General features: G+C 38.0%; 5 protein-coding genes across 6 annotated transcripts in view; 2 read left to right on the top strand and 3 right to left on the bottom strand.

Moving 5' to 3' along the window:
• Positions 1-4143, top strand: part of tmem91 (transmembrane protein 91) — a 28296-nt gene extending 24153 nt beyond the window's left edge. The window contains exons 4-5 of one of the 2 annotated variants that reach the window (XR_012599121.1): positions 1355-1985; positions 2098-4143. Coding sequence is in view for 1 of the 2 variants with exons in the window: in XM_074679778.1 (XP_074535879.1) it covers positions 1355-1510 (156 nt within the window). In the remaining variant the exon portion in view is untranslated. Of the gene's footprint in view, positions 1-1354 lie in introns of both variants that reach the window. The other variant, XM_074679778.1, reaches the window with a different exon arrangement.
• A 977-nt stretch (positions 4144-5120) lies between these two features.
• Positions 5121-9770, bottom strand: exosc5 (exosome component 5). Its single transcript, XM_074679780.1, has 6 exons — positions 9609-9770; positions 7569-7682; positions 7194-7315; positions 6971-7111; positions 5392-5481; positions 5121-5310 (listed from the first exon to the last, which is right to left on the bottom strand). Exons 1-6 carry the CDS (start codon positions 9703-9705, stop codon positions 5215-5217), a joined length of 660 nt encoding a protein of 219 aa, XP_074535881.1. The 5' UTR covers positions 9706-9770; the 3' UTR covers positions 5121-5214.
• A 1041-nt stretch (positions 9771-10811) lies between these two features.
• On the top strand, positions 10812-15463 carry bckdha (branched chain keto acid dehydrogenase E1 subunit alpha). The gene is made up of 8 exons (XM_074679446.1): positions 10812-11134; positions 12171-12347; positions 12456-12542; positions 12624-12732; positions 12902-13063; positions 13152-13358; positions 13452-13593; positions 14562-15463. The coding sequence occupies exons 1-8, from the start codon at positions 11021-11023 to the stop codon at positions 14911-14913; spliced, it is 1350 nt and encodes a 449-aa protein (XP_074535547.1). The 5' UTR covers positions 10812-11020; the 3' UTR covers positions 14914-15463.
• b3gnt2l (UDP-GlcNAc:betaGal beta-1,3-N-acetylglucosaminyltransferase 2, like) lies at positions 15423-17073 on the bottom strand. The gene has a single exon (XM_074679447.1). It carries the CDS (start codon positions 16988-16990, stop codon positions 15743-15745), a length of 1248 nt encoding a protein of 415 aa, XP_074535548.1. The 5' UTR covers positions 16991-17073; the 3' UTR covers positions 15423-15742.
• A 3815-nt stretch (positions 17074-20888) lies between these two features.
• On the bottom strand, positions 20889-26958 carry napab (N-ethylmaleimide-sensitive factor attachment protein, alpha b). Its single transcript, XM_074679448.1, has 11 exons — positions 26675-26958; positions 26019-26098; positions 25807-25923; positions 23802-23848; positions 23608-23685; positions 23440-23495; positions 23192-23276; positions 22990-23094; positions 22842-22910; positions 21705-21755; positions 20889-21577 (listed from the first exon to the last, which is right to left on the bottom strand). The coding sequence occupies exons 1-11, from the start codon at positions 26770-26772 to the stop codon at positions 21476-21478; spliced, it is 888 nt and encodes a 295-aa protein (XP_074535549.1). The 5' UTR covers positions 26773-26958; the 3' UTR covers positions 20889-21475.
• Between the last annotated feature and the right edge of the window lie 486 nt (positions 26959-27444).

Here is a 27444-nt window from a genome sequence, read left to right as displayed (position 1 = left end):
GGTTTAAACAGGAAATATTTCAATCCTTATTCTGTTACAGTTTTGAAGATTTTAGCTCATGAAAGTAAAGGAGAAAATTCTTCGCACATCTGTTTTTCATGACAGGTGCATTGGAGGCTCGGGTATCCTGTAAAACAACCTTCATCAGGCACAAAACCTGGTCTGACCAGGCCTGATGAAGGTCTAGTACCAAAACTTTGTGTAATAAAAAAATATTAATTCGTTTTGCAAGTCAGACAGTGTGTGAGCTCATGAAACTAAGACATTTAGTGTATCAAATTTTCAAAAAAGGATTAAATGTTTCAATATCAATATCAACATAGCTTTATTCGTCATTGCACATGTTTCAGAGCAACAAAATTGCATTTTAGTTTCATCGCGTCTAAGAACAGAAAAAAGACAGAGAGATATGACAGGGGGAGGACAACGTTCAGTCTTTAAATAAACAGGACCATAAGTCCTAACGTTCTGTTAATGAACGGCCCGTTTAGCTGCAGCGTTAGCCACATGCACTCAATGCGTGACACTTGAGAGCCCTGTGTTGTATCTGGTAAAAAGTTGACTTGAATAAAGAAAATTTGTTCCAAAACAAACATACGCAAAGTTAAAAGTCACATTCTTACAGCAACGTTTTTTTCTCAGAAATTGACTCACAAAGGTTAAAACGTGAAATATTTCAAGCCTTTTTCTGTTTCATTTTTGAGGATTTTAAATTTTAGCTCATGAAAATAAGATATGCCGTGTGTTAAATTGTCACAAAAAGATTAAAAGTTATACACTCAGTATTTGGTTACGTAACGGTTGAAGTTGAAACTTTGGGTAACCTCAGTCTGAAAGTTTTCAGGGGATATGGATCGAGTGGAAGTAAAACAACAGCCAAAACTTTCTCATCCGTCAGTGTTACCCCTGGCAGAGAGGATATTCTCCAAACATCTTTGTCTGGAGTCACCAGAGGCCTCGAGTCTACGCAGGCATCCGTCCAGCAAAGCAGGGAAAGAATCCCATTAAAGCTTTTGCAAAGCTAACTGGCAGCTAGCTTCAGAGGCCTTCTGATCAGATCAATGGCCTTCATTAAGGTTTAATTAGAGTCATAACAAGAAGCCCCAAGGTGATAGATTTCCAATATTGTCGAGTGCTACCTAAAACAGGGGTCAGAGTCAAAGACAAGGACTGGAGGGAAGAGGAGAAAGTGATGAATGGGTGTGATTCAGAGATGGAATATAATACAGGCTGAGAGTGTGATTGGAAAGAGTGGAAGAGGAAGAGGAGGCCGTGGAGGACAGTGACAAATGATGACGAATGCCCTTCTCTCCTCTAATCCTTATCTCTCTGTCCTCTCTCCTCCTATTCTCAGACCAACAAGGCGTCAGCTCAGGGGGATTTTCAGGGGGCCAACGCCGCGTCCCGCCAGGCCCTGTGGCTCTCCGTGCTCTCCATCGTGTTTGGAATCATAACGTACATCTGTGCCATCGCTGCGTTGATCTCCTACCTGTCCGGGAAACCACCTTAAGAGCCAGTTATACACCAAAACAGACCTCTCACACACATCATGAATATAAAGTCACTCTAACATATCACCTGATCACGTAAAGTATTCACAGTCCGTCTTTCAGTGTTTTATCCGGACATGAGCGGGGAGCTTCTGTAGGGATTATAACCACTTCGAATTGGAAATAATTCATCTCTGAGGACGTTCTTTCACACATTTAGAAGATTATTCAAAATAAGTTACTCAGTATCACTCCATATAAGATATTCAGTGTGTACATGTGGTTCGTTTTGTCACCCACTGACTCAGTAACCGACCATCCTTTAGATCTGTGCTGTAGTCCTCATCATGTGTTTACCAGTGTGAAAAAACTATGACTACTGATGCAGATGTTATCACAACACTGTATATATATAACTGTCAGAGTAAAAACAGATGAATAATGAGAAGACGAGGAGCAAGAGAGGCGATATGTGGCCTTGTCCGCTACGATGGAGTCTGCAGATTTATGAGAAGGTCACAGCAAGGACGCAACAGCGGCTAAATCCTGATGGACCTCGCTGCGGGGGAGCCTGAGCCAGCAGTGTCGCTTGGTGATGGTTTTAGAGCCCCGCAGATTTATTTTTAAAACATCAGGAGCTGGAAGCAAGAATATCTGTGACTCCTTCTGCAGGAGCGGGAAGGAAACGTGCACATGTTCATCGACCACGTCCTGATTTATCCAGCATCACTCATCGTTTCTCTGCAGAGGGGACTGACTGTGCTTTCTTTATGATATCTTTGTGTGGAAATACAGAAAAAAAAACTTTTAAGAGTTACAATTTTAGTGCCATTCTATAAGAAAATACAGTGGGGAAAATAAGTATTGAACGCGTCAACTTTTTTCTCATCACATTTCAAATAAAATTTCTACCAGACATTGGTATTAACTCACATAATCCACACATGAAAAGACATCACAACATTGAAGTCCACAAATAATGATTATGTGGAATTAAGTACGATAACACAGGAAAAAAGTATTGAACACGCTAACTGAGACTCATCTAATGCTTAGTGGAGAAGCCTTTGTTTGCAATGACAGCTTCCAGAAGCTTCTTGTATGTTTGAACTAATGGCCCACACTGCTCAGGTGTGATTTTGGCCCATTCCTCTGCACAGATTGTCTTTAAATCTGGAATATTCTTTGGTGCCCTCTGGTGAACCCTTTTCAACCATTTGAGAGTCAACTTTGCCGTGTGCTTTGGATCGTTGTCCTGCTGGAAGGTCCAGCCACGTCTCATCTTCATCATCCTGGTGGATGGCAGCAGATTCAGATCAAGAATTTCCCCATACATGGCTCCATTCATTGCTCCGTCAATTATATGAAGTTTGCCAACACCATGAGATGAGAAACAACCCCATGCCATGATGCTTCCACCTCCAAACTTCACTGTTGGTGTAGTGTTTTTTGGGTGATGTGCAGTGCCATTTCTCCTCCAAACATGGTCTGTAGTATGACAGCCCAAAAGTTCAGTTTTGGTCTCATCTGACCAGACAACATTCTCCCAGTATTCTACAGGCTTGTCAAGATGCTGTTTAGCAAACTTTAAACCAGCTTCAACATGCCTTTTCTTGAGGAATGGAGTCTTGTGGGCTGAGCGTCCAAAGAGGCCATGGTGGTGGAGAGCATTGCCTATTGTTTTCTCTGTAACAATTGTACCTGCTGCCTCCAAGTCTTTCTGGAGCACTTTCAGGGTGGTCCTTGGCTCGTTGAGTACTCTTCTGACTATCTTTCTGACTCCCTGGTCAGAAATCTTTAAGGAGCTCCTGTGCGTGGCCTGTTGATGGTAAGGTGGTGCTTCTTCCACTTGTGAATAATGGCCCCAACGGTGCTGACTGGAATATTCAGGTGCTTTGATATAAGTCTGTAACCAGTTCCATTCTGATGCTGAGCAACAATCAGGTTGTGAATGTCTTCAGAGAGCTCTTTGCCTTTACCCATCATGAGGTGTGTGGTATTTAACTGCTTGGTGAAAAAACAACCTTTTTTATAGGACCATCAATTTGCTCTAGCCTAGCTGATGTTGGTTTGCACTAATTGGAAGTTCAAGTAATAATTACTGAGAGATTTCAGGTGGTATGGTGCATTTCCTTGCCAAAGTATACAGCCTTTCCATGGTGTGTTCAATACTTGTCTCCTGTGTTATCGTACTTAATTCCACATAATCATTATTTACGGACCTGAACGTTGGGATTTCTTTTTATGTGTGGATTATTTGAGTTAATGCCAATGTCTGGTAGAACTTTCATTTGAATTGCAGCTTTGGAAATAAATGTAATGAGAAATAAGTTGACGCATTCAATAGTTATTTTCCCCTCTGTAAGTAGGGAAGTGGAGCTCAAGAGCTTTTACATAAAATGCATCGTCAAGATGGAAAAACTGTGTCTCTAGATATAGAAACGAAAGAGCTGCTTCTGTGTCAGCGCTAGGAAATGATGACACAGAGAGACGGGTGCAGACCTGTGAGGAAAAGTGCCAAAAATATAAAAGAAACTCTAAGGATGATCCTTTTATGAGCTGTTCCATTTATAGAAGCAAACCAGGCTGCTACTTCACGCTCCCCAAATATAGATCCCGCTATTTTTTCCTCAAAAAAAAAAAAAAAAAAGAAGACGAAGACTGAAATCCTGCAGGAACCTGCTCCTCTGCATTATGACAACCTTGGAAATGAAGCTGTATACATAAACTCATGTAAACACAATATCACTTTTTTTCAAAGGAGTACAGGGGGGGGATATGATGCAAAAAGAAAACCTAATACTCAGTGATGCATGAGTCATTTCAGTCACAACAGATACGTGCATGGCCAGGATGTAGTTTGTCATGCACAGACCTGCTTACGGCTTGGCTTCAGTCACTCCTTGTACTTGAACCTCAAGTGTTGCAAAAATGGCTTTGTGAGAGGAAAAACTCTGGCCATATTGGTTTGAGCTTAAGTGTGCCATTAAAAACTGTGAATGAGAGAAATATTGAGTAAATATTTAAAAATAAAGACTACAACAAAGTTGGCGTTTTCTATTTAGATGTATAGTTTTTATAGAGTCCAAAGCTGAACTTCAACTAACATCAAACCCTTTGTTTTCTGCCGACCCAGTGTTGTTTGAAGACGAGGCTGATAATAGACTACAGTCACTGTAAGTATTTGTAGACACACCTTTGATGTCTCGGTGTCTAACCCTCTTCAGCTGTCACTGTTGATGTTTTGTGATGCAGCCACACCGACTGAGTCCTCCTCACGCTGCGTCATTCAGCTCTGACAATCCTGAACATCCTGTCTCCACCTGACCTCGATGCAAAAAGGTTCCCGTGTTGTTAAAGCAAAAGTTGTCACCTTTACAGAATCCAGAAAACTGAACGTCAAATGCTGTGGCACAACAGAGCGATTCATACAAGAGATACTGAGTTTTGCTCCCGGTTCACTTCCTTGTGTTACTTGTAAATATTAAACTGAGAGAAAATCCAATAAATGCACTTGTTTGACATTCATCTCTCCTGTTTTTATTCTTCTTCCTCTCTGTGCTTGTTTATTTAACAAATATCTGAATGTTAAACCCCAAATCACTTCACACCACATCTGAACTTAAGAAACTGTAGCCCAAAGCAGAGTCTAAATACTTTATTACAACATCAATATTTGTTTTATAAAAAAGAAAAGAAAAGAAAAAGATCTGTTTCTTCTTCTTCAGAGGGTTTTGGAGTATCGACGCCTGACAGAGTCTCTGTAAAACTTGAAAATCTTCTCTGAGGCTTTCTGGCTGACGGCGATACACTGCTGCAGCTGGAGGAGAAGGGAAAAGATAAATGATAAATTATCAGATGTGATCGCAAATCAGACGATCACTGATGAGATTTTACAGACCTCATTAACTGAATATGATCCTTTGGTTACAGACATCAGCACTTTGCTTTCTTTGCTCTCAATCGCAAAGGTCATCAAAGCTCGACTTTCCTGAGGAGAGGACACAGAGATGAATAAATTCACAAATGCAGTGAAGATTATGAAGCGCTGCCCGTGCTGAGAGGACATGCAAATAATCTAAAATTCAGATCCATCTGGAGCAAGGGTCTTCAACCTGCGGCTCTGGAGCCTCATGTGGCTCTTTGACTTCTTTGCAGTGGCCTCTAGTAGCTTTAAAAAATATTATTGAAATAAAAAAATACAGTCTTACTGAGGGTATTGATGACGCATCAACTGATGATTGATGAGTCATTTAACTGCCAATGTGCCAGATTAACATACACGTTTACTACAGGGCAAGACATTAGCAAACAACTAAAAATAATGTGTTGAAAATGTAATTGATATATTTTATCAAATTCAAGTATTCTTTCAAAGCAAAATTTTGACATTCCCCCAAAAAAACAGGTAGAAAAAAAATCTGCAAATGTGCATTATATTTGTGGGATGTTATTGCAAATTTTTGTATTTCTCAAATTAAAAAACAACAACAAAACAAACGCATTTTTTGTGATAGGAATTGGTGCCATTTTTGAAATTTTATTTTGTTTTAATGGGATCTTATTGCAAAATTTTGTATTCCTCAATTTAAAAAAAAATCAAATTATTCAGTTTTGAAATCTTAGGAATTACGGTACATTTTTTGTAATAATAAAAAAATTTGCAATTTTTGAAATTTTATTTTAATTTTTATGGGTTATTATTGCAAATTTTTATATTTCTCAAAATACAAAAAAATATCAAATTATTCAAAATTAAAATTTGGGAATTATTGCATTTTTTTGTAATAATTCAAAAATTGAGCCATTTTTGAAATTTACTTAATTTTTTATGGGATTTTATTGCAATTTTTCAATTCTCAAATTAGAAAAAAAATGTAAGTCAAATTTTTCATTTTTAAAATTTTAGGAATTAAGGAACATTTTTTGTTAAAATAAAAAAATTGTGCCAATTTTTTAATTTTATTTTTTATGGGACATTATTGCAAATTTTTGTGTATCTCAAATTAAAAAAAACAAATTCAATTTTAAAACTTATGGAATTATTGCAATTTTTTGTTATAATAAAAAAATTGTGCCATTTTTGGAATTTTATTTCATTTTTTGTGGGATGTTATTGCTAATTTTTTAATTTATCTAGTTAAAGAATTAAATTATTCAATTTTAAAATTTTAGGAATTATTGCAGATTTTTGTGACAATAAAAATGTGCGATATTTGAAATTTCTTTTTTTTTTTATTAAGAATATTATTCTGTGCACCTTATGGTCTTTATTGTAAACATAAAGAAGATTTTGTGGCTCCAGAACGACCTTAATCCAGTTGAGCTGAGGCTAAATGGCTCCTATGAAAGTAAAGGTTGTAGACCCCTGATCTGGAGGTTTACCCTAAGCAAAGAGGCAGTGAGTAATAATGGGGTCACATAAAGGGGTGTTTTTGGATGTTCACCTAAACAAAACAACCTCTGAATCTCAGACCTACCCTCTCCTGAGCTGCTGTTGGGTCTGTGATGATCTGCCCGTCCACATTGATAGCACAGGTCACTCCACAGAAAAGACAACTCATGGGCAAACCTGCGTCCATCAGAGCCATGCAGGCTGCGTTCAAAGAGCATGACAAGAGCTGAGCACTGAGTCAGGAAGTTAACCAACATTTAGACACCATGTGAACACTTCACCCCATGGAGTTAACTTCAGAAGGATACTGAGCCGTCATCGTGTAACACCTGAAGAATGAGAGTAAGGGAGGAGCGGGGATGAAGAGACAGCAGCAGGGAGGCCTCACAGGTCTCTCGCACACACTGCTCCTGTGATCGCTCTCTTACACCTGATAAAATGAAGAAAAGAAGCTAGTTGTTCAGATTGGACACAAACTAGCTCATTTGCTCCATCTTGTGGTGTGTTGTGGTATTGAAATATCAAGAGTACAAATTCTCTTAACAACAAAGCATTTGAACAGAGCATGACAACATCTGAACACATTGTTTAAATTCACAGTGCATTATTGCAAATAATCATTAATTAAACAGAAATTAGGCTGTTGAATGAGAAAATATTTTTCTCATTGGATTCTCACTCACTTGGCAGTCCCACTTTAGGTTGTACCAGCACTTCCAGAGTTGCCCTGTCGTAGATTTCCTTACTGACTTTGACTTCAGCTGGTCCATACACTCCAGCTAACACACTTGTGTCTCCTTGAGGAAAGAGAAAGAAAAAGAAAAAGAAAAGAAAGAACAAGCATTTTTGAGCAGGAAGTATTTCACAGATCCAGGAGGGGAAATCAAGTTCTGGCCCAGCTACAGCTAAAACATAAAACATTAGTTTTAGGACGGAGACAACTTTGATGATTCAAAGATGATACATTAATCAATCAATCAATCTTTATTTGTATAGCACTTTTCATACAGGACTTTGTAATAAAAAGTGCTTTGCATGGGATTTTTTTTTAAGAGGAATAAAAAGTAGAAAATTGCATAATTGCATAAAATGAAAACATAAGACCCCCACAATCCCCCCTCTCCCAAACCACATTCAATATACACACTGGCTTACTCAAACACACAATAACAAGAAAAAAGAAATTCTGACAGAAAACAGAATTAGAGGTCTGAGGAAACGCTAACTTGAATTAGAATGAGGAAAGACAGGAGCTAAAACTAAAATAATAATTAAAAAACAAAAAAAAATATTGAAAATACTAGAGGGTAAGATAAGTAAATGTGTATATACATAAATAAATAAAATAATATAACAATGTAAAATCAAAGTTGGATAAATAATATGGTATATAAGCAAGTGTAAAATAAGGTGCATAATAAAATCAGCTAAAAGAGGATAGTAAAAGGAAAAACATTAACAAAGAATAAAATTCCACTTAAAAAATCTGAACTGAAATGTAGAAATAAAACAAAATAAAACAAAATAAAAGGCCCAAAGTCCCAGGCCCAATACTTTGTTAGCGTTAGCTGCTCTGTCCGAGTAAAATGAGCCATGTTATTAAGTCTGTTGAAAAATAAAAAGCGGAGTCATGAAACATTCAGCTTCATGTGGTCAGGATCAGAACATTATTTTGAGAAAGAATGTAGATTTTCATTTATTTCATTTTACTGTGGTTAATGTGGTTCCTGCTCTTACAGCTTATAATAAACAGAACACTGTAACGGTGCAGCCTACTGGTATATTCGAGCACCACTCTTTGGCTAGTACCATGGAGAGTGATTGCAGGTCGGTCTGTCTGATGCACAAAAGTGTTATAAAAATGCAATTACAGGAAAAAAACAAACAAAAAAGAAACCAAATCTGCTTTAAAAACCACAAATGGTAACATTAGTATATCGTCAGTCATTGTCATTAATTAAATTAATGATCTACTTTTGTAACTGAAGGCCCAGCCAAATTTGTCTGTCCCACCCAAAAAAGAAATCCAGCATGGCTCTGTCCCTGCCGTGCTGCTCATTTTTGTTTCCAAAAGTTATAATAAAATTGTGGGGCGACTAATTGTTGTGCTGCTGAACATGATGACCACAGAATACAGTAATTCATGTAAAATATTTTGGTGGTCAAAATGACCCAGGGCCCTGCAGTAGATACTAGATGTGCTCAGGGGTCAGATTAGCCATAAAATTAAAGCCAATCATACTGAGATAGCCATTGTGCAACATCATTAAGTGGGTTCCCAGCTGATCTCCCCATCTGAACCAGTTAAAGAGCGTGAACACACTCCTTCTGATCTGGATTGGCACAATTGTAGCATCACTTGTGTCAAGTATGGATGCTTCATTTCAAATCACTACACTTTTTAACTAGTTCTCTTTCAATTCAGCACATCCTGACACCACTGAGAGGTGTTTACAGCACCGAGCCTGCACATTGCCTTTAAGAGCTGCCAAGTTAGCCACTCAGTTAATCAGATTTCGTTAAGAATCATGGGTCTAACTGTGACAAGACAATTTCTAAATTACATAAAATTCGTTTTCCTATTACTGTCATCGTATCGTTAATACATCCTATGGCTCAAAACCAGCCCTGACTCTGTTCATCACTGCGCACACTAACAGCTCCTAACTCGGGCTCCTGGCGGCTTTTAAACCGCCTGTTATGATGTTTCTGCGGGTTGTTACCTTGGATGAATGACGCTGAACCGTCAGGTCGGGACAATAAGCTCTGTTCACATCCAAACTCCCTTAAAGTAACATTAGCAGAACTGCAAACCTCCATAATGAAGCTCTCACGGATACAACATGTGAATGTCGCGTTTCAGTGACGTAATATTTTGCGGCCGTTTAGAGGGTCTTATTAACGTACACTTGACGAAATTCACTTTTTGCTGTTCTTCATATTAATCACAACCCCATACCGTTTATGTGAAGTACAGACCGAAAAATAATTTCAGCAGGACTGTTAAAACAAGAGAAGCTTCGACGGAAAATTTGTTTAGGAGGTAGTTTGAATGGATTTACCATGTTTAGTTGTTCAATTTCAATTTTCTGTCATTTTATTGTGAAAGACCGGAAACATTTTCGTTTACGGTAGCTTGACTAATGTAATATCTAACAATATTTATTCATCTTTTTTATTATTTATTTATTTATTTATTTATTTATTTATTTATTTATCTTTTTATTTATTTCTAAAACAAAAAATTTAACAGCTTTAATATGGATGCACAGCACAAACCATGGGTGCATCTTGGTATTTGAGTTATCAATCTGCAAATAGATTGGTGGATGCAGCAATTTATTTTATGCATTCAATTTTGAAGATATTGGAATAATACAACAGATAAATCAATTGAATATTTTTGAATAAATAAATAATAATTGTAATATTCAACAACAAGAAGAGAAAAATTATATAACAGTGAAAATCTCTTTTAAGCAGCATACTTCTCTGTGCTCTCAGTTCTTATGTTATTCTCATTGAGTTAGTACACTTTCAATTTCTGAAAGTCAATTTGCTTTTATTGTGGGACCATGAACTATGTCTGTGCGGGGAAACAAAAACTTCCTGCAGCCATGAAAGCTAAGAAAAAGTTGCCCTTTTAATTTTTCAGAAACATTTTTCAGGGGTTAATCACATTTATATTTGTTATTATTGAATTTCCAATTTCTTTCTCCTTTTTCTAACTTGCAGAAACGGGCTTCGGTATATTGATAAGCCCAGATTGCATTCTTTAAGGCACTTAAATGCTGAAATACATAACAGGAGTGTGTTCTGGCTGCATTTTAAAACATTTGCATTTTAGGCACAGACTAAAACAGGGTTTCTGGCTGACTTCACTTGAGTGTAGATTTTTGGATTTATTTTGAAAGGTTGACCGGATGTCATGTTGTGTTCTTCTCCACACTGTGCTTGTAGGTAGATGTCCGACCTGAGAAGTGAGGCTGTGGAGGGGAATAAGGACACTTGGCCTTAAAGCAGTCAGGCACTCCTTGCCAGCTATTTGAGTTATCTCGATTATTTATAATAAGGAGTATAATTAGTGACGAGCTGTGCAAAGACCTGTTTGACCAGATAGCTGTGAACTGCTGTGATGGCGGCTGTGAGGAGCATGAGCAAAATGTATGGTGTGTGTTTCCACGCTGTTCGTCAGGCAGCGGGACTAAAAACATCGAGGCTGCTTCAACACAGAGCCTTCAGGGTCGGGGTGAGTCCAAATGTGCCACTTCTTCAAGCTAAAAAACATGAGAGCTTAACAAAGCTGCTGTATCTGGGATTGACTTGACCGGTCAAGGCCTTGTATAAAACTCTGAATTGAGACATTATAATTGATTGCTAATTAGAAGTTCAAGGTTGGTTCAGGGTTGCGAATATAACGTTTATGTTCGGATTAAAAATGGTTTGTTGGAAATAATTCCCAAGAATGCGATGCTGCTTTTGTTATCGCGATAGCTTGTGTAGCCGCTCTCGTGCTAATAACCTTGCACGTTTAAAAGCAGTTTTAAGAAATCAAGAACTTCTTAAATAACGTCCTAAAGTAGAAATGGTTGTAATTAAAGTTTTTCAAAAAATAATGAAACAATAAGCTGTCCGAGCGACTGTTTGGACCCAGTGTTTGTTGTTGTTTCTTTGCTAGCTACATAGCTGTCGGCAGAAATCTGAGCCTGCTGCTCTCCTATTGGACGAGCCGTGGGGGCGTGAGGAAGACACTTCCGTGTTGTAGTCCAATTTGTAGTTTTTATATATTTTTTCGCCAGATTGAACGTTGTACAGGAAAAATACAACAGAAAAAGTAATTTAAAGATGGATAACATTATTTAAATTAAATAAATAAAATTAAGCAAAGGAAGATAACATTATTAGACATATTTCAGCAAGCTATTCTTTTATGTCTTGTGTCCTAGAAGAGGAAGATTTAGGGTTCTGTGTTTATAAATAAAGAAAATGGAAAGTCATAAAATTATGTTACAGCTTTGTTACATTTTTTTTACTTTAAAAGTAATACACATTATTTTTAATAAGTCTGGAATGGAATTAATTTTTTATCTACAACTATTCATGGTCATTAGTCTGGTGTGTTTTTACAATACATCATGAGAAAAAAAGAGCTGCCTGTTACTGTTTTAAAGTTTTGCTTAATGTTTTGAATTTTTAAAGGAATCTCCTTTCTGCGGTTTAGGTTGTGTTTGAATGATCTCCCTCTTTTCACAGTTAATGAAATAGTTCTCGCGTAAATCTTTCAGGCCGTGCATCAGCAGCAGCCTTTTGACCCATCACTGGAAAAGCCACAGTTCCCTGGAGCTTCTGCAGAGTTTGTGGATACCCTTGAATTCATCCAGCCCAATGTGATCTCCGGGATCCCAATTTACAGAGTGATGGACAGACAAGGAAACATAATCAACCCTTCTCAAGACCCTCAGGTATATTTAACCTATCTTACATCACAGATCATCAAAAGTACAGTAACATGACCTCCACTGTTAACCCGGTTTGTTTTTGCTAAAAGGTTTTATTGTGATTGATTTCAGCTCCCCAAAGAGACAGTTTTGAATTTTTATCAGAAGATGACTCTGCTCAACACAATGGACCGCATCCTCTATGAGTCTCAGAGACAGGTTTGTTTTTTCTTGTGTTTGCTGGTCTAACTTTGTAGCAGTTGATAAAAACTAAGTTGAATGTTGGTAAATTGTGTCTAGGGGCGAATCTCCTTCTACATGACCAACTATGGTGAAGAGGGGACACACATTGGCAGTGCTGCTGCTCTGGACCCAAATGATCTCGTCTTCGGTCAATATAGAGAAGCAGGTAAGCTAGCAGCCATTTTTGTACATCCTCTAACCACTTCTCTGTTTATTGTTTATTTTTTAAAATGAATGTTTAATCCCATCTGGACTTTAATGTTATCTCACTGACTGTTGTAAGCATCAATTCTCCAGGTATTTGGTTAGTAAATAATGTTAATTTTGACCTCTAGGGGTGCTGATGTACCGTGGTTTTCCTCTGGATCTGTTCATGGCTCAGTGCTACGCCAACGCAGATGATCTTGGCAAGGGTCGACAGATGCCTGTTCACTACGGCTCCAAAGAGCTGAACTTTGTCACCATTTCCTCTCCCCTGGCCACTCAGATTCCCCAGGGTGAGCTATTCACCTGTGTTTAATTATCTTCACAGTCTGTGGGCACAAGTACACCACTATAAATACCTACCTCATGTGTTTGTTTCAGCTGCTGGAGCTGCATATGCCATCAAGAGAGAAAACATGAACCGAGCTGTCATCTGTTACTTTGGAGAGGGAGCAGCCAGCGAAGGGGACGCACACGCCGGCTTCAACTTCTCTGCCACCCTGGAGTGCCCGCTGATATTCTTCTGTCGCAACAACGGCTACGCTATCTCCACGCCCACCAACGAGCAGTACAGAGGGGATGGGATTGGTAAGCAGTAATCGTCTTGTGATGTGCAGTATCTGGTTTCAAATCCTCAGCTGCTCTTGTAAAAACATGTCTCAATCTTCTCTGAATGAACAGCTGCACGTGGCCCGGGCTATGGCATGTTATCAATCCGTGTTGACGGCAATGACGTGTTTGCTGTGTACAATGCAACAAAAGAGGCTCGGCGCAGGGCCGTGGCAGAGAACCAGCCTTTCCTCATTGAAGCGATGACTTACAGGTAAGGAATTGGTAAAGATAAACATCAACATTCAGGCCCGACAGCTTTTGCCCTGAGAGATTAATCATCATTAGGCTTCGGTTTCTGATATGGGAACATTTTTTTTTTTTTAAGAGAGCAAAACCAGTTTCATCTAATTAAAATGTAGAATTGTGATTAAAAATATGAAAAATCAAAAATGATGAAATCCTCATGAATCAGTTTTTATCCCTTTTATTTAAAAACAATGCAAGCGACAAGACATTTTTTGTAGCTGATGATCTTTAAAGTAAGCAAAATTCATGTTCAGAGAAAACTCCAGTTTTTCTTTATTTCATTATTATGCCGCAGAATACTGTGGGAGTCATTTTTGGTTCAGGGTGCCTCTCACTCAAGTCACAGACCCTGGAGCCAGCAAGACAGCCCCTGACCGTCATGCTTTCTCCTCCGTGTATTGATGTCACACACTGTGGAAGCATCTTTTCCTTAGCCTACCCCATGTAAAAACAAAAATCCTGCGTGATGAAGCAAAGATTTCAAACTTTGGTTCATTAGTCCACAACAGTATGAGTTTTTCTCGTATTTTCCTGTGTTTAGGAGTCCATTCGTGGTGTTTGATGGCCCAGCCAAGGCCCTTTTCTCTCTTCTGACTCTGTCTTAGTGGTGAAAGTCTTTTTATTCTGCAGTCTGACTTGTCAGAGCTGCGACTCAAAGTCTCCTCTTCGCAGTAACTGAAGGTTACGCACTTGTCAGCCAAACAATAGGCATTAGACAGCTTGGTTTTTTAGTTCAGCTGCCAAGTATCAGTATCAAAATACCACAAGAATGAAAGAAACTACACCCTTCATTTTTTTTCACAGCATCACATGTTATTTCCTGGTTATTCATAAGCAAGAGAGAAGTTTGTTTTAGAATTAATCTTGGAAGTTGTAGAAGTGAATCTCAGTAAAGACAGCCAGTGAAAGATCACAATCCTGTCGTTTCTTCAGAATTGGGCACCACAGCACCAGTGATGACAGCTCCGCCTACCGTTCAGTAGACGAGGTCAACTACTGGGACAAGCAGGACCATCCCATCTCCAGGCTGAGACACTACATGACCACGCGGGGCTGGTGGAGCGAGGACGACGAGAGGAGCTGGCGGAAACAATCCCGCAAGACGGTCATGGAGGCCTTCGAGAGGGCCGAGAAACGCCAGAAGCCGAATCCCGAACTGCTGTTTACAGATGTGTACGAAGAGATGACGCCACACCTGAACAAACAGAGGGAGTCTCTGTGGCGTCATGTGCAGCAGTACAAGGAGCATTATCCGCTTGACCTGTATGACAAGTATCTGCAGTAACATGACTTATTCTAGAGAAATGTTGACTAACAGGAGTGGTAAAGGTTGGTTTCATAAAATAATCCGTTTGAATAGACAAGACATTGTTTTTACTTCATGGTTGAGGAGAGGATTGTGTTTCAGTGATATGTAGGACACACCTCTGGATTTGGTGCCTTAATCTAATATTTCCTGTTAGTCATAAAGCTGAGTGCTTTGTCACTTCACTTTCAAAGCTATTGGAACTTCACAAATCACTTTTTTCAAGCGCTGGAAAAAAACTTCTGTTGTCGTTTAAATCCACTCAATAGAAACAAATAAACGGAGCAATAAACCGGTGGAGTTTAACCCCTGTGGTGAATGTTCTCTTTCACGTCTCTCTGTGGTGATTGTGGTCTGTTACAGGCGTCCCTGTGTATCCCTGAGGTGACTGATTTACCTCATGTTTCAGAACTTTCCTGTGTTAAAAGATTTTTAGTGTACACACTCAGATTTTAGATGGGTTTGTACGCCTTAATACTGTTGCTATCATAAACTGGGAAATCACTGTTAAATGTTTTATGTTTGCTGTTTTGTGGGAAATAAAACTGCAAATCCAACATGTTCTACCTCTTTAATATAAAACCTTAAAGGCTGATTTGGTGGGTTGCCTGCAATCCTAACACCTTCACCTGCTCAAGCTTTAGAAGCCCCCCTTTAACTTTTCTGATGCTGAATTACAGCAGATGGCCCAACAGCAGATTGTAAAAAGAAAATCAAAAGATTCCTCCTGCTTCAACATTTTAAGCTCATACATACACAACACATACATGGCTGCATTCACCGTCCACTCATTTTTCACCAGTCTTATTCAACAAGTCAGAAAGGGGCTGTGGATGCCCCTCCACAGCCTCTTTAACTGCTGCGGGGAGTGTTGGTGGGTCAAAATGAGACCTTTATGCACACACAGGCTCTGGCGACTCTCCTCTTTGATCTCAAAGGTGTAAAAGCCCTCGTGACTCTGTGGAATAACCCCTAAAGCATTAAAGCACATCCCTGTGTAGGCGTCATCGATGGGGTAGAAAGGGATGATCTGTGAAACTGAGTAAAAGGATTCCAGTAACGCTCCAGATACAAGAAATCCACCTCCTCCAACATACTGAGGGTAAGGGCCGTCATAATAGCTCATAGGAATGTAGTATTTGCTTCTAGGGTCTCTGATTGGACTTGCTTGGCGTATGACATGTCCACTGTACAATTTTGAGGCTTCTGATGAACCCAGAGACTGCAGGTAGGTTAGTAACAGCGGTGTGTTGACGAAAACATCATCATCTCCACTAAAAACAAAGGTGACATGTGGACAATACGTGAGTGTCCACTGGAGGAAAGCGCTCATTTTGAGAGTCAGGTTCAAGAAGGATTCATGGAAGTCCCACTGCAGAATGTCTCCAAAGAGTCCCGCTTCAAATGACAGCAGTAAGCTGAGGTCAGGGTCATCCACTTGGGGTCTCCCCATGAGGAACACTGTGCGCACTCTGAGTCCAGTCTTGTTCACACGCTCCTGACCCCAGGTCTCCCGCACAGCCTGCCGCCGCTCAAAGTGAGCAGGAGTTGACTTGATGCCCAGCAGCAGAATTTTTTCATCCTCTTTGTCCTCACCAGCAGAGAAGCACTTTTTGGGTTGGTTGATCAGGACTGGTGGAGTCCTGCAGTTCATGCTCTGCACAAAGTCCTGTAAAAGGGGGTTGTATGAGTTGAAGTCATGCACATTGGTTCTCAGAAGTTCTTGGTCCGTCACCTTGCAGCTAGACCAGTCAGAGCCACTTCTGGGAGGACTTCTTTCCTTGCCCTGGTTCTTGAGTGCTGAGTACAGCAGACGGTTCCAGTACGCTTTATTTTGAGTTATAGTCTGTTTAAAGCTGTCGGACACATTCACATTTAGGACTTTGGGTTGAGGTACAGTGATTCTGTCCTGGAACTGAACCTGGGGGGGCAGGTCCAGGAGCTCAGTGAGCATCTCTGGTGCAGACTTGGGACTAGAGGTCACCTCCAGGTGCAGAGTAGTGTAGAAAAAGATCAGGACTACAGTAAAGATGATCATTACACGAAAGGTTCGCATTGTCTCATTGGTTCAGGGTAAGAAGAGCAAGCTGTGTGTGGTCAACTGTGCTGTTCCTTCATGCGTTGTGTGTGTCAGACTGCAGGTTATACTGCTGGCATGTGGCCCATGGGGTGTACCTGCAAATTACAAAAATAAAAATAAATTTTTTTTCAGACTTCAACTTTTGTAACAATTTTAAGCTTCTTTTTAAAAAAAAAAAAAAAATCGAACAGATTTTTTTTTACACCACTGGATCTTATTGCTCTTACCCAAGACCATGGGCGAATGATCTTGGAAGCATCTCCTCCCACCCTTAAAAACATAACAATTGAGGTAAGTGCATAACCAGATATCTTTACTCAGAAGATATTTCATTTATATAGTCATCTTGTATTCTTGATAATGACTATAGTAAATCAATAATAGTTTAATTTAAACATATTTCTCTACTTAAACAGTGAAAAAAAAGTCCCCCCTCCTTGGTTTCACCCAAAAGTCAGGATTCGACAAGAAAGTTACTAAAATTAGAAAATATTAGCTATTTCTCCAGCAGCTATATGTATATCAATATATTAGCTTCCCTTTTTGAGGCACTTCAGTCCTCTGGCTTGTTAACTTCCATTATCAGGTTGTGATAATAATTTAGCATGCTTTCTACTATTGGGAGGCAGAGCTCAGACCTGTTTGTATCTCCTGACAGCAGGTGAGAGGGCTCGCTATTCTACAACTTAGAATTTAAAATAGACCAAACACTACATTCTAAAAGACTTGTTGTGGTGTGAAGAAGAAATAAAGAAAAAATCTCTCCCCTCTGAAAATTAAAAGTTTAAAATGAAAAGAGATGGTTATATTTTTTCAATTTAAATTCCAATTCTTTGATATTTATGATTTTTAGTTTGCTTCTTAAACCCCAGACCATGTAAAAAAGTTGCATAATGATGATGATGATGATGTCTACAAACTATATCAGGAGTCATATTATCCCCAAAATAGACATCATATATGAGTCAGTTATTGAGATTTATCCAGGGAATCCAACGTCTTAACTTTTTTCCAACCTAGCTTATAAACAAACCCTTACATGAAGGACTTCAATTTGGGAAAAAAACCTGATATAACAATACAACAATTTTTTCTCCCACCCCTATTATTTTTGGTGAGAAAACAGAACATATGAAAATAGAACAGTCTCATGATGTCACCTATCTGTTTCTGTCATTGAGTTTTAAATGGGATCATCAACAACACATTTGAGACTTCACAGTGACAGCTATTGGATACAAAAAAATAAATAAAAAAACAACTGTAAATTTTATGATTGGACCAGTTCTTGAATCTACGGAAGCATATTGCATTCACTTGAAGAAAAAAAAGAACAACTCAGGTTTTTATTCTTCGTTTTTTTGTTTGTTTTTTTGTGGAAATTAATTTTGTTTTTCTAATTAACATTTTTAATTGGTTTGTTTTTTGTTATAATAATTATATTGTTTTTTTTTTTGTTATAATTATTTCTGTTTTTATGAATAATTTTTTGGTGCTAATTAATTTTATTTTTCTGATTAATATTCTTTATTGGTTCGTTTTTTGTTTTAATTATTATATTAGTTTGTTTTTTGTTATAATTGTTTCTGTTTTTATGAGTAATTTTTTGTGGTAATTCATTTTGTTTTTCTGATTAATATTTTTATTTTGGTTTGTTTTTTTGTTATAACTATTTCTGTTTTTATAAGTAATTTTTTGTGGTAATTGATTTTTTTTCTGATTAATATTTTTTATTGGTTCGGTTTTTTGTTTTAATTATTATATTGGTTTGTTTTTTTAATTTTTTTTTTTTTTTTTTTTAGAATTTTTTTGTGGTAATTAATTCTGTTTTTCTAATTAATATTTTTTTATTGACTTGTTTTTTGTTATAATTATTTCTGTTTTTATGATTAATTTTTTTGTTCTGTTTTCAGATGACTTTTTTCCTGTTTTTCAAAGTAATTTTTTTCCTGAAGTATCGAGATACTTAACCTTTACTTATCCTTAACTTTCTACCGGCTTTCCAAAGTAGAAGCAATGCATTTTTTTTTTAAGTTAATGCCACATATTCGTCTATTCCTTAAGTATTACATTGAACAATAGGCTTATATATAAAATATACAGATAAAGTCGAAAACATAACAAGGGTTTCATACCCTGTGTGTGGCCAATACCTTACCTTTATTGACCCGTTAAAGGGTAAGGATAAAGCATGAGCCGAACAGGATCTCTGATCCGTGCGGGACCAGGACACAAGAGCCACGAGCCACCACACATCCACGGGAGTCGTCTGCAGGTTTGAGGTTCTCGCGGGATTTCGAATTAGCTCGATACTTCAGGAAAAAATTACTCCGAAAAACAGGAAAAAAGTAATCTGAAAACAGAAAAAAAAAATTACTCATAAAAACAGAAATAATTATAACAAAAACAAACCTATATAATAGCTAATTATAACAAAAAAAAAAAAAAAAAACAATAAAAAAAATAATCAGAAAAAAATTACCATAAAAAAATCAAAATAATAAATAAATAATAATAAATTACTCTGAAAAACCTGAGTTTTTTTTCTCGGAAACGAAGGCTAAATAACCCGTCAGCATTTCATTTCCTGAATCTGATTCGATCAGATTAATTCAATTCATTTAGTTGTTTGAGTTTTTCTGCAGTATTTGTTTGAACATTAATAGCTGAAGATCTGTTGCTGTTGTATTAAAAACGAGACTTGTTGACTTAGCATCAGCTGTCGTGTCAAGAAAGTGTTACCTGCGGCGGTATCCATGCTGGGAAACTGTTGAAACACACTATTGTCCCCTGTGTTTAATTAGCAGCAAACCGGCTTCGAGTAAATAACATTCGTGTTAGAACAAATTGGATAATCTCCCTGAATAATCAGCATAAATTTCCCACAGCGACTCATTATTTCAAGAACAAAACACGTCTTAAAAGTATAAACTCATATTAAATTCACTGATTATAAATGCCACTAACATTTAATTCAAGACTTGCTTGAGAAAATCTTTTATAATGTTTTGCAGATAAAGTGCGCAGATACACAGACTGACTCAACCTGTTGTAAAAAGTTCAACCTGTCCGAAAGTCGGTTAAAGAAAGCATTTAATACATACCGAGTTCAACATCAACACCGTTCAAGAAAAATGTAAAAGCCAATTTCTGAAGCAGGGAAAGATATTCAAATGATTTCAAGAGCTTCAGATCCTCCAACAGGTGTAAAAGTCCTCGAACCGCATCATTTGGGTTTTAGCCCCGCATCTTCATCATCACCCTGAGGAAGCCTGAGAGCAAATGAGTGCGCGCGCCTGTGCGGACCACAGGACCTTGACAACAGAGCAGCAGACTGAAGAGGCCACGCCCAGGATGCTGTGGTGAAACAGGTTTATTCAAACGTCTGACAAGAAATACCACGAATGAACAGATCATTTAAGACTATTGTCGTTAGACAACATCATCAGGGGACATGAACACAGTGCTCAGATCAGTAAAGCTCCTTTTTTTCTTTGATGTATTGCATCTCGTACAGGCTTTTTTAAAAAAATGTACATTTCAAAAAGCCTGGGAGGTTTTAACATGAAGAGGCAAACCACAAAAACAGACATGAAGAAAAAAAAAAAAGAAATAGAAGGTCAATGCAGAGGAAAATGGCTGCTCTAGTTTCTCATCCACGTCAGTCCATGCAAAAGCTCACAAAGGTGATGGTATCTTTCACCTTTGCTCTGGAATAAAAGCACTTTAAACAGAAATAAAAAAGAAAAAATCAGCAAAAACATTTCTAAAGTGTCAATTTACAGAATAATTTCTAGCTCTTTGCATCCTGAGAACTTTGCATCGTAAGGCAGAGGGGGTGTTTGTCGTCGAATAACCTCAGAAACGGTCTGCCTCTGTGCTCAGAGAGGAGCTCTGAGGTTGAGATGAAGTGCTGCTTAATTAAAGGAGCCCTGATATGACCTACAGTATACTTACAGTACACTTCAGCACAGAAAAAAACTAGATGCCAATAAGAGGGCTTCAATGGCATCTTGGTTGGTCTAGTTTATTAGACATGCACTCTGGAAAATAGATTTTGTAGATTAAAGTGTTAGTAAGTTTGCATCCTCTCAGTCAAGCGAAAAAATTTAAATAAAACCTTTATTATACATGCATGCTGGTATATTTCTTATCGCAGCCCATCAGGTTTATTTCAACTTATGTTGGATGATCTGCATCATAAAAATATACAACTTATATACTCTGTGCACTCAGGAAAATAGTGTTCACAACCATAATTTGGAGCAAGAGTCGAGCAGATTAAAAAGGCAAATACTGCAGATGGTAGGAAAGAAAGAACAGTATCTGTGAAAGAGCAAAGGGGATAATGATCAAAGAGTTAAAATGGTGACTAGAATGGAAGTGAAAGGCTCAAGGCAAAGAGAGGGATGCAAATTCGCTTGTTGAGAGCTTGAGGATTAGGATGCGCAGGCAGGGAAATCAGCGAAGGTCACTCTCATCATCCTGTATGGTTTTCTTGATGCGGAGAAGCATGGTTGTGAGCCACTGGTCTAATCGAGAGATGGTGTCAAACTCCTTCACCTGAGAAATAAGAAGAAAATATCTCAAGTGATCTGAAACCCAAATGTTTAAAAATTTGTATGTTTTGTTGTTTTGAAGGGTATTCCTCCCTCTTTTTGGGTGCTTAAATCTGTCAAAGTAGACTCACCGAATCAGTATAGGCATCCACGTTCTGCTCTTCACAGGCATCTAAGAGTTTCTGGAGAGGAAATTTGTTTTAATAAAGGAAAGGCTGACACTCAAGTTTTTGTCAGCATTTACAAGTTTGTTATGTCAAGGCACAGAGGTCAAAGTTGAGCAGCTTTCTTGCACAAGGTTATCACAATCTCTCTTTTGCATCTGATAAAAGCAAGACGACAAACTGCCAGTCATCAACAGAGACGTGATAAAAACTGCGTGAGAAACTACATCAAGGGAAACAGAAAGTAGTTCACGACCAGTCAAACAGGAAATGTCAGCAGCCCGTTAAGTTCAAATGCACTTGATCAGCCTTGTCTCTATATGTGTACAGGATAAGTCCATGTTTGTTTTATGTCTAACACTTTAAAGTGATACTCCGGGATGGAACAAGTTGAGTCTTATCACAAGGTGGGTCTTATCACAAGGTTTAGGGCAGAAATTACCCCTACAGCAGTGTTTTTGTGCAGCAGAAGCCCAGGGCGCACGCACCAAACACCCCCTCCCTGCTCCTCTGCCGGTTTCCTCTGCACTCAGACGAGGCCATATTTTACTTGACAAAAAACACAAATAAACGGACTCACCGAAAAAATCTGATATGGGTCTGCATTCACACTTTATTTAGAGAATTTTCAGCGCGTTACTTTCACACAAAAACACAGCTAAATAAGGCTCTAGTTCTCATCGTGTCTCTTCGTCCTGGCAGACTACCTGCGTTTGTTTATATCTGGCACGCCGCTGTGGCTCTGCAGCGGAGGTAGCGCCGTTTTACGACACGATGACAACTAGAGCCTTATTTAGCGGTGTTTTTGTGTAAAAGTAACACGCTGAAAATTCTCTGAATAAAGCGTGAATGTAGACCGATATCAGATTTTTTCGGTGGGAGTCCGTTTATTTGTGTTTTTGGTCAAGTAAAAAATAGCCCCGTCTGAGTGCAGAGGAAACAGGCAGAGGAGCAGGGAGGGGGTGTTTGGTGCGTACGCCCTGGGCTTCTGCTGCACAAAAACACTGCTGTAGAGGTAATTTCTGCCCTCAACCTTGTGATAGGACCCAACTTGTTCCATCCCGGGGTATCATTTTAAGGGTTGTGATAAAGATGGAAGTGTACCTTCAACAGCTTGCATTCTCGCGAGTCCGAGAAGGCTGGAAACATTTCTTCATACTTCTGAACAGCAAGCTGGAAGACAAGAGGATGAATGTTAGGATACAGGCTTGTGCCAGAGTTGTAAAAACAAGAGGTGTTTACAACGGCTTACTTTTGCATTCAGCATGTCAACACAAAAGTGACAGAGCGCTGCTTTGAAAAAGTGATCCTTGGCACTGTACTTGAGGAGCGTGCTGTCCATTGCATGGGTTCCAACCTGAAATGACAACCCATAATTCAGTTTGTTTTATTATTTCATCCAATGGAGTGACTAAAAGCACACAGAGGTAAAGGCTGGTGCTGAGTTATCTCACCTGTTCGTAGATCTCAATCGCTTTAGGATACTGCTCCAGCTGAGCTGCGTAGGTTGCTACTTTCAGAAGGCACTTGTTTGCTGAGCTGAAATTAAATATATAAAAGCCTCTCAGTTGAGATTCCACAAATACTCAGAAGTAAAAAAAAATTTTTTTTTAAATAAGATGCACAATAATAAACAAAATGAGATTTTGAAAAAGAATAATAAATTATTAAAAATATCCTGATGATTAAAAAAAAAAGTCACCTGGTAGATTCTTCACCTTTGTAATAATCCGCTGCCTGTTCATAATGAGCAACAGCCTGGAATTTGAACAGGAAAAGAATAATTTAATAACAGTTCTTGGAAAAAAAAGGGTCTACTTGGATTAATTAATGAAACAACACATATAAGACACTGATTTCTCTAACTGACCTTGTCGATGTCCACCAGCTCTGTCTCATATATTTCTGCAATGGTGATGTGATGTTTGGCTGCAATGGTAAAGCGCCCCTAAGAAGCAAAACATGCAGAGTTACTGTGACTAATCTGTAAATTCAGAAACACTTGGACAGATTTAAACAAACTGTACGATCTTGCTGTAAAGAGCTGCAGGTTTAAAGACTCACCATGTCAGTATAAATCTCAATAGCTCGGTTTAAGCAGTTTATGGCCTCTGGAGAAAGAAATAACATTCAGATGTTATGAAATACAGCAATCATCCAGTGAATTTACAAGAATTAAATACAAGTTGCATTTAGTGACAACAGGATTTTTTATGTGATCAAAGAAATATGCTCATTTCAAGACAATAGCCCATTTAAATCCGGGTTATTGCACACTTAAAATGTTAAAGAAAAATAGAAAAATTGTAATATTCACAAGTATGTGACTAACTACAGATCCAAAATTTCAAAAATGATATTGTTAGATCATGTTGTGCTGACTGTAGATTTTAATGAGACTTCTAAAATGATATCTACTGACTTCAACTATTATAAATCCAATAAGAGAACGTACAAGTCTTCTTAATTAATCTGTGAGAATCTTGAAAAGTACCTTTCATTAAAAATAAAAGGGCTGGGACGATATGCTATTTTCATGGTTCAATTCTATCACAATTTTTGGGGTGCCTATTCAATTTAAATTGCTATTCTTTGATATTTTGCAATTTTTTGTTTGCTTTTTTGACGCCAGACCATGTGAAAAAGTAAAATGATGATGATAATGTCTAATGTAAAAGAGAGACATTTCACCCTCTGCTGGAGAAAAGTGGTAACTTTTTTCGAACTAGTTTATAAACAAAGACTGAAATGAAGAATTTGAATTCGGAAAAAAAAGTGACAAAAAAATCCAGATACATTGCACAACATTTTTTTTTTTCTCTCAAGCCATAACAAAAAAGTAATCTTTGGGCTTAGTTCACACACTATTTAGTTTCCTTTGCTGTATAGCAGTGACTTGCCTCCATTTTCATACACTAACTGCGCAGCAAAATCTGTGAAAAATGCTGTAAGAAAACCTTCATAACATGATGACGCCATAATAAGCAGTCCCAGTGGACAGGATGGGCCTGCTTGAGAAAAGAGTGTGAAAAGAAGTGAGCACCAAGGTTATAATAGTTAAATAAAACGAAACTAAAAACGAAAACTAAAATTTAAAATACAATGCAGTTAACTCAAACTAATAAAAACTAGAAAAGGAAACAAAAACGATAAGTAAACTAAAACTGTATCTTGTGTTCACAAAACTGAAACTGAAACTAACCAAAATTAAAGACAAAATGTCCTTAGTTATAGTTTTTGACAATATTAATCGCCTTTAGGATTTAAATTAATCCGACACATTTTCCTGACCAATTTGACGACAGTTTTCGGCAGTTGTACGGCACCATCACAGCAATGTACTGGGGCGTGCTTGTTTGCTGCACTGAATGTGCTCTGTGCTGCGACGAAACGTAGTGGAGCAATGAATCCGAGCATCTGTAATAGTTTAATTTCATGTGAGTCTGACTTTAGTTAGAAATAGAAATAGAAAATACTTTATTGATCGATGAGGGGAAATTCAGGAGTCACAGCAGCATTTAAGACAGTTATATAGATAGTTGTATTTGAGTCTGCCTGTATTGTTACAGAGTCCAAGTTTCTAATTATTAAAGCTCATATTATATTGTTTATATAATTGTTGTTTATAATATTTTTATGTAATTTATGTTCACATTATTTTTACATAATCTATGTTTATACTTTTTATATTAAGTTTATATTATTTTCATGTGTTTAAGGCAGCAGCCAACATTTCGGTATCAGCATTGACTGAGCAGTGAGCACTATGTTGGACTTGAAAATAAACTGTATGACAAAATATTTACTCTGACCTTTTTGAATCCTGCACCTGGCAAATAAGGTATGAAAAAACTGAAACTAAACTACAACTAAGCCTTGTTGCAAAAATCAAAACTAAATAAAAACTAGAATGCCCGCTCTAAAACTAATTAAAACTGAACTGTAATGGAAAATAAAAAGTCAAAACTAACTAAAACTACACTATGATGACCAATCCAAAACTATTATAACCTTGGTGAGCACCTGTAGCTATATAAATATTTAAAGGTTAGTGGTTAGTAATTATTACCTTGTGGGTCTGCTTTCTTGAAGGCGTTTCCAGCATCTATGAAATTAGTTGCGGCATCATGTTTGCTCTGCATCTGGAGGTGAAGACGAGCAGCCTGGGAGAATGCATTTCCTGCGGCTGAAAGGATAATGTTTCATGTCAGATGACTAACACTCATTAGAGGTCCATATAATAGTAAAAGCATTTGAAAAACTTATGATAACCAGTCTTACCACACCAATTTTTGGCCATCTTGTACATGTTGGCTGCCCTCACATACATGTCGCAGGCCTCTTCCATCTTGGAGGAACCCCTTTATGACAGCACACATGACAGGTTAGCACAGAGCACAAATACAAAGGCCTGACAGTGTTGGCTGACAAAATCAGCAACGGTAAACATGTGATGCGCCCTTCATGGCTGATCGTTATGGCTGAATTCCCACAGTAGATGGCGCTACAGAACAACATTCCCTTTCAAATTGCCCTAAGTTTTTTTTAGTTATTTATTTGGAAACGCAACAGAACTCGTCTTAATTATAGATTAGTCACATGATGAAAAAAGGCCACACCAGCTCAGACACTGCCATAAAAATCAAACAGGTGCAATGAGTAACATTTCACTTGATTTTTTCCAGGTATGTGACCAGCTGTGATCTGAAAGAAGATAAAGCTGCATATATAGCTTAGCTGCAATGTCGTCAACATTGGAACAACGTTTACCACAACAGTTTAACAATGTCACAAAAGCAGCCCGTCGCTGCACTTTTGTTTAGCGTTTATATTTTATCCTGCTTTCTAATCTTAAAGTTGGAATAAGTCCTCTAACCACCTTCCGCTTAGTTGGCCGTTAGCTGGCTTGCTAATGGTAAGCTAACCGACATACTCACCCAAACATCGCTCCAAAAAACGACGTCGACGATCTTACTTTCTTGTCTGCCTCAGCCATTAAAGCTGTTGCCTCCTTTTCTTTTCCGCTGTTGTCCATTTTCGTTTCACTGAAGTGATTTGGAGGAAGAATGGGGAACTAAAAAAGTCAACAAACGTGCTAACCAGTGCTAGCAGCAGAGGGTTCAGTTTGCCTTGTCACATCATCAGCCCATCACCTCTGTCACGTGACACAGGAATAGTGGATCCTGTCTGAGAAACCATACCGTGGGTTCAGGTGTTTCTCATTAACACCACCATCCACCTTCTTCACGCCATAACATCCACTGCAAGCGGTTTTAGTTGACAGTAAGCAACAATAATGGCTGAAATAAAATCATAACTTAAAAAAAAATGAACCGAAAATGACATCACTGTGTTAAACCCCTTCCCTTCAGTGCATCTGAATTAGGGGTTAAAAAGTTTCTGCCTTTTCCTTCTGGTGCTTTCAGGTTTTTAATGAAATTCATTCAACAGAAAATATGTTCCTATTTAAGGGGTGGAGCCAGACTTTTTTTCTGACTAACCCAGGGCTGTTATCCAAACCACTTACTACTCACTAGAATGTAGAATGTACGTACTAAGCTAATAAATGGTTTGTTTGACTTTTTATACATTTTGTAGAAGTAAAAAGTTACATGTGAGATGAGTATCACCTCTTTTACACTTGTATGTGATTTACTGGTTTATCTTTTTTCTATCCCACAGACTGTCTAACGTTATTGTTGTGATA

This window comes from Halichoeres trimaculatus, unplaced genomic scaffold (assembly GCF_033239565.1).
Source record: "Halichoeres trimaculatus isolate MK-OKI-2021-1 unplaced genomic scaffold, fHalTri1.1 fHalTri1_scaffold_9, whole genome shotgun sequence".
Taxonomy (NCBI): Eukaryota; Metazoa; Chordata; class Actinopteri; order Labriformes; family Labridae; genus Halichoeres; species Halichoeres trimaculatus.
The sequence above is the reverse complement of the archived record's forward strand: the minus strand, read 5'-3'. Positions and strand labels throughout refer to the sequence as shown.

What these genes read in the sequence shown, in the direction of transcription:
- exosc5 (XM_074679780.1), bottom strand. Translation starts at nt 9,705, where the DNA reads ATGGAGGTTTGCAGTTCTGCTAATGTTACTTTAAGGGAGTTTGGATGT. An exon ending in TTCAGCGTCATTCATCCAAG is followed by an intron (nt 7,683 to 9,608) that starts GTAACAACCCGC and finishes TCTTTCCTCAAG; the next exon opens with GAGACACAAGTGTGTTAGCT. An exon ending in TGTTACACGATGACGGCTCA is followed by an intron (nt 7,112 to 7,193) that starts GTATCCTTCTGA and finishes CTCAGTGCTCAG; the next exon opens with CTCTTGTCATGCTCTTTGAA.
- bckdha (XM_074679446.1), top strand. Translation starts at nt 11,021, where the DNA reads ATGGCGGCTGTGAGGAGCATGAGCAAAATGTATGGTGTGTGTTTCCAC. An exon ending in ACAGAGCCTTCAGGGTCGGG is followed by an intron (nt 11,135 to 12,170) that starts GTGAGTCCAAAT and finishes TAAATCTTTCAG; the next exon opens with GCCGTGCATCAGCAGCAGCC. An exon ending in CGGTCAATATAGAGAAGCAG is followed by an intron (nt 12,733 to 12,901) that starts GTAAGCTAGCAG and finishes TTTGACCTCTAG; the next exon opens with GGGTGCTGATGTACCGTGGT.
- b3gnt2l (XM_074679447.1), bottom strand. Translation starts at nt 16,990, where the DNA reads ATGCGAACCTTTCGTGTAATGATCATCTTTACTGTAGTCCTGATCTTT.
- napab (XM_074679448.1), bottom strand. Translation starts at nt 26,772, where the DNA reads ATGGACAACAGCGGAAAAGAAAAGGAGGCAACAGCTTTAATGGCTGAG. An exon ending in TTGACATGCTGAATGCAAAA is followed by an intron (nt 22,911 to 22,989) that starts GTAAGCCGTTGT and finishes CTTGTCTTCCAG; the next exon opens with CTTGCTGTTCAGAAGTATGA. An exon ending in TGGATGCCTATACTGATTCG is followed by an intron (nt 21,578 to 21,704) that starts GTGAGTCTACTT and finishes CTTATTTCTCAG; the next exon opens with GTGAAGGAGTTTGACACCAT.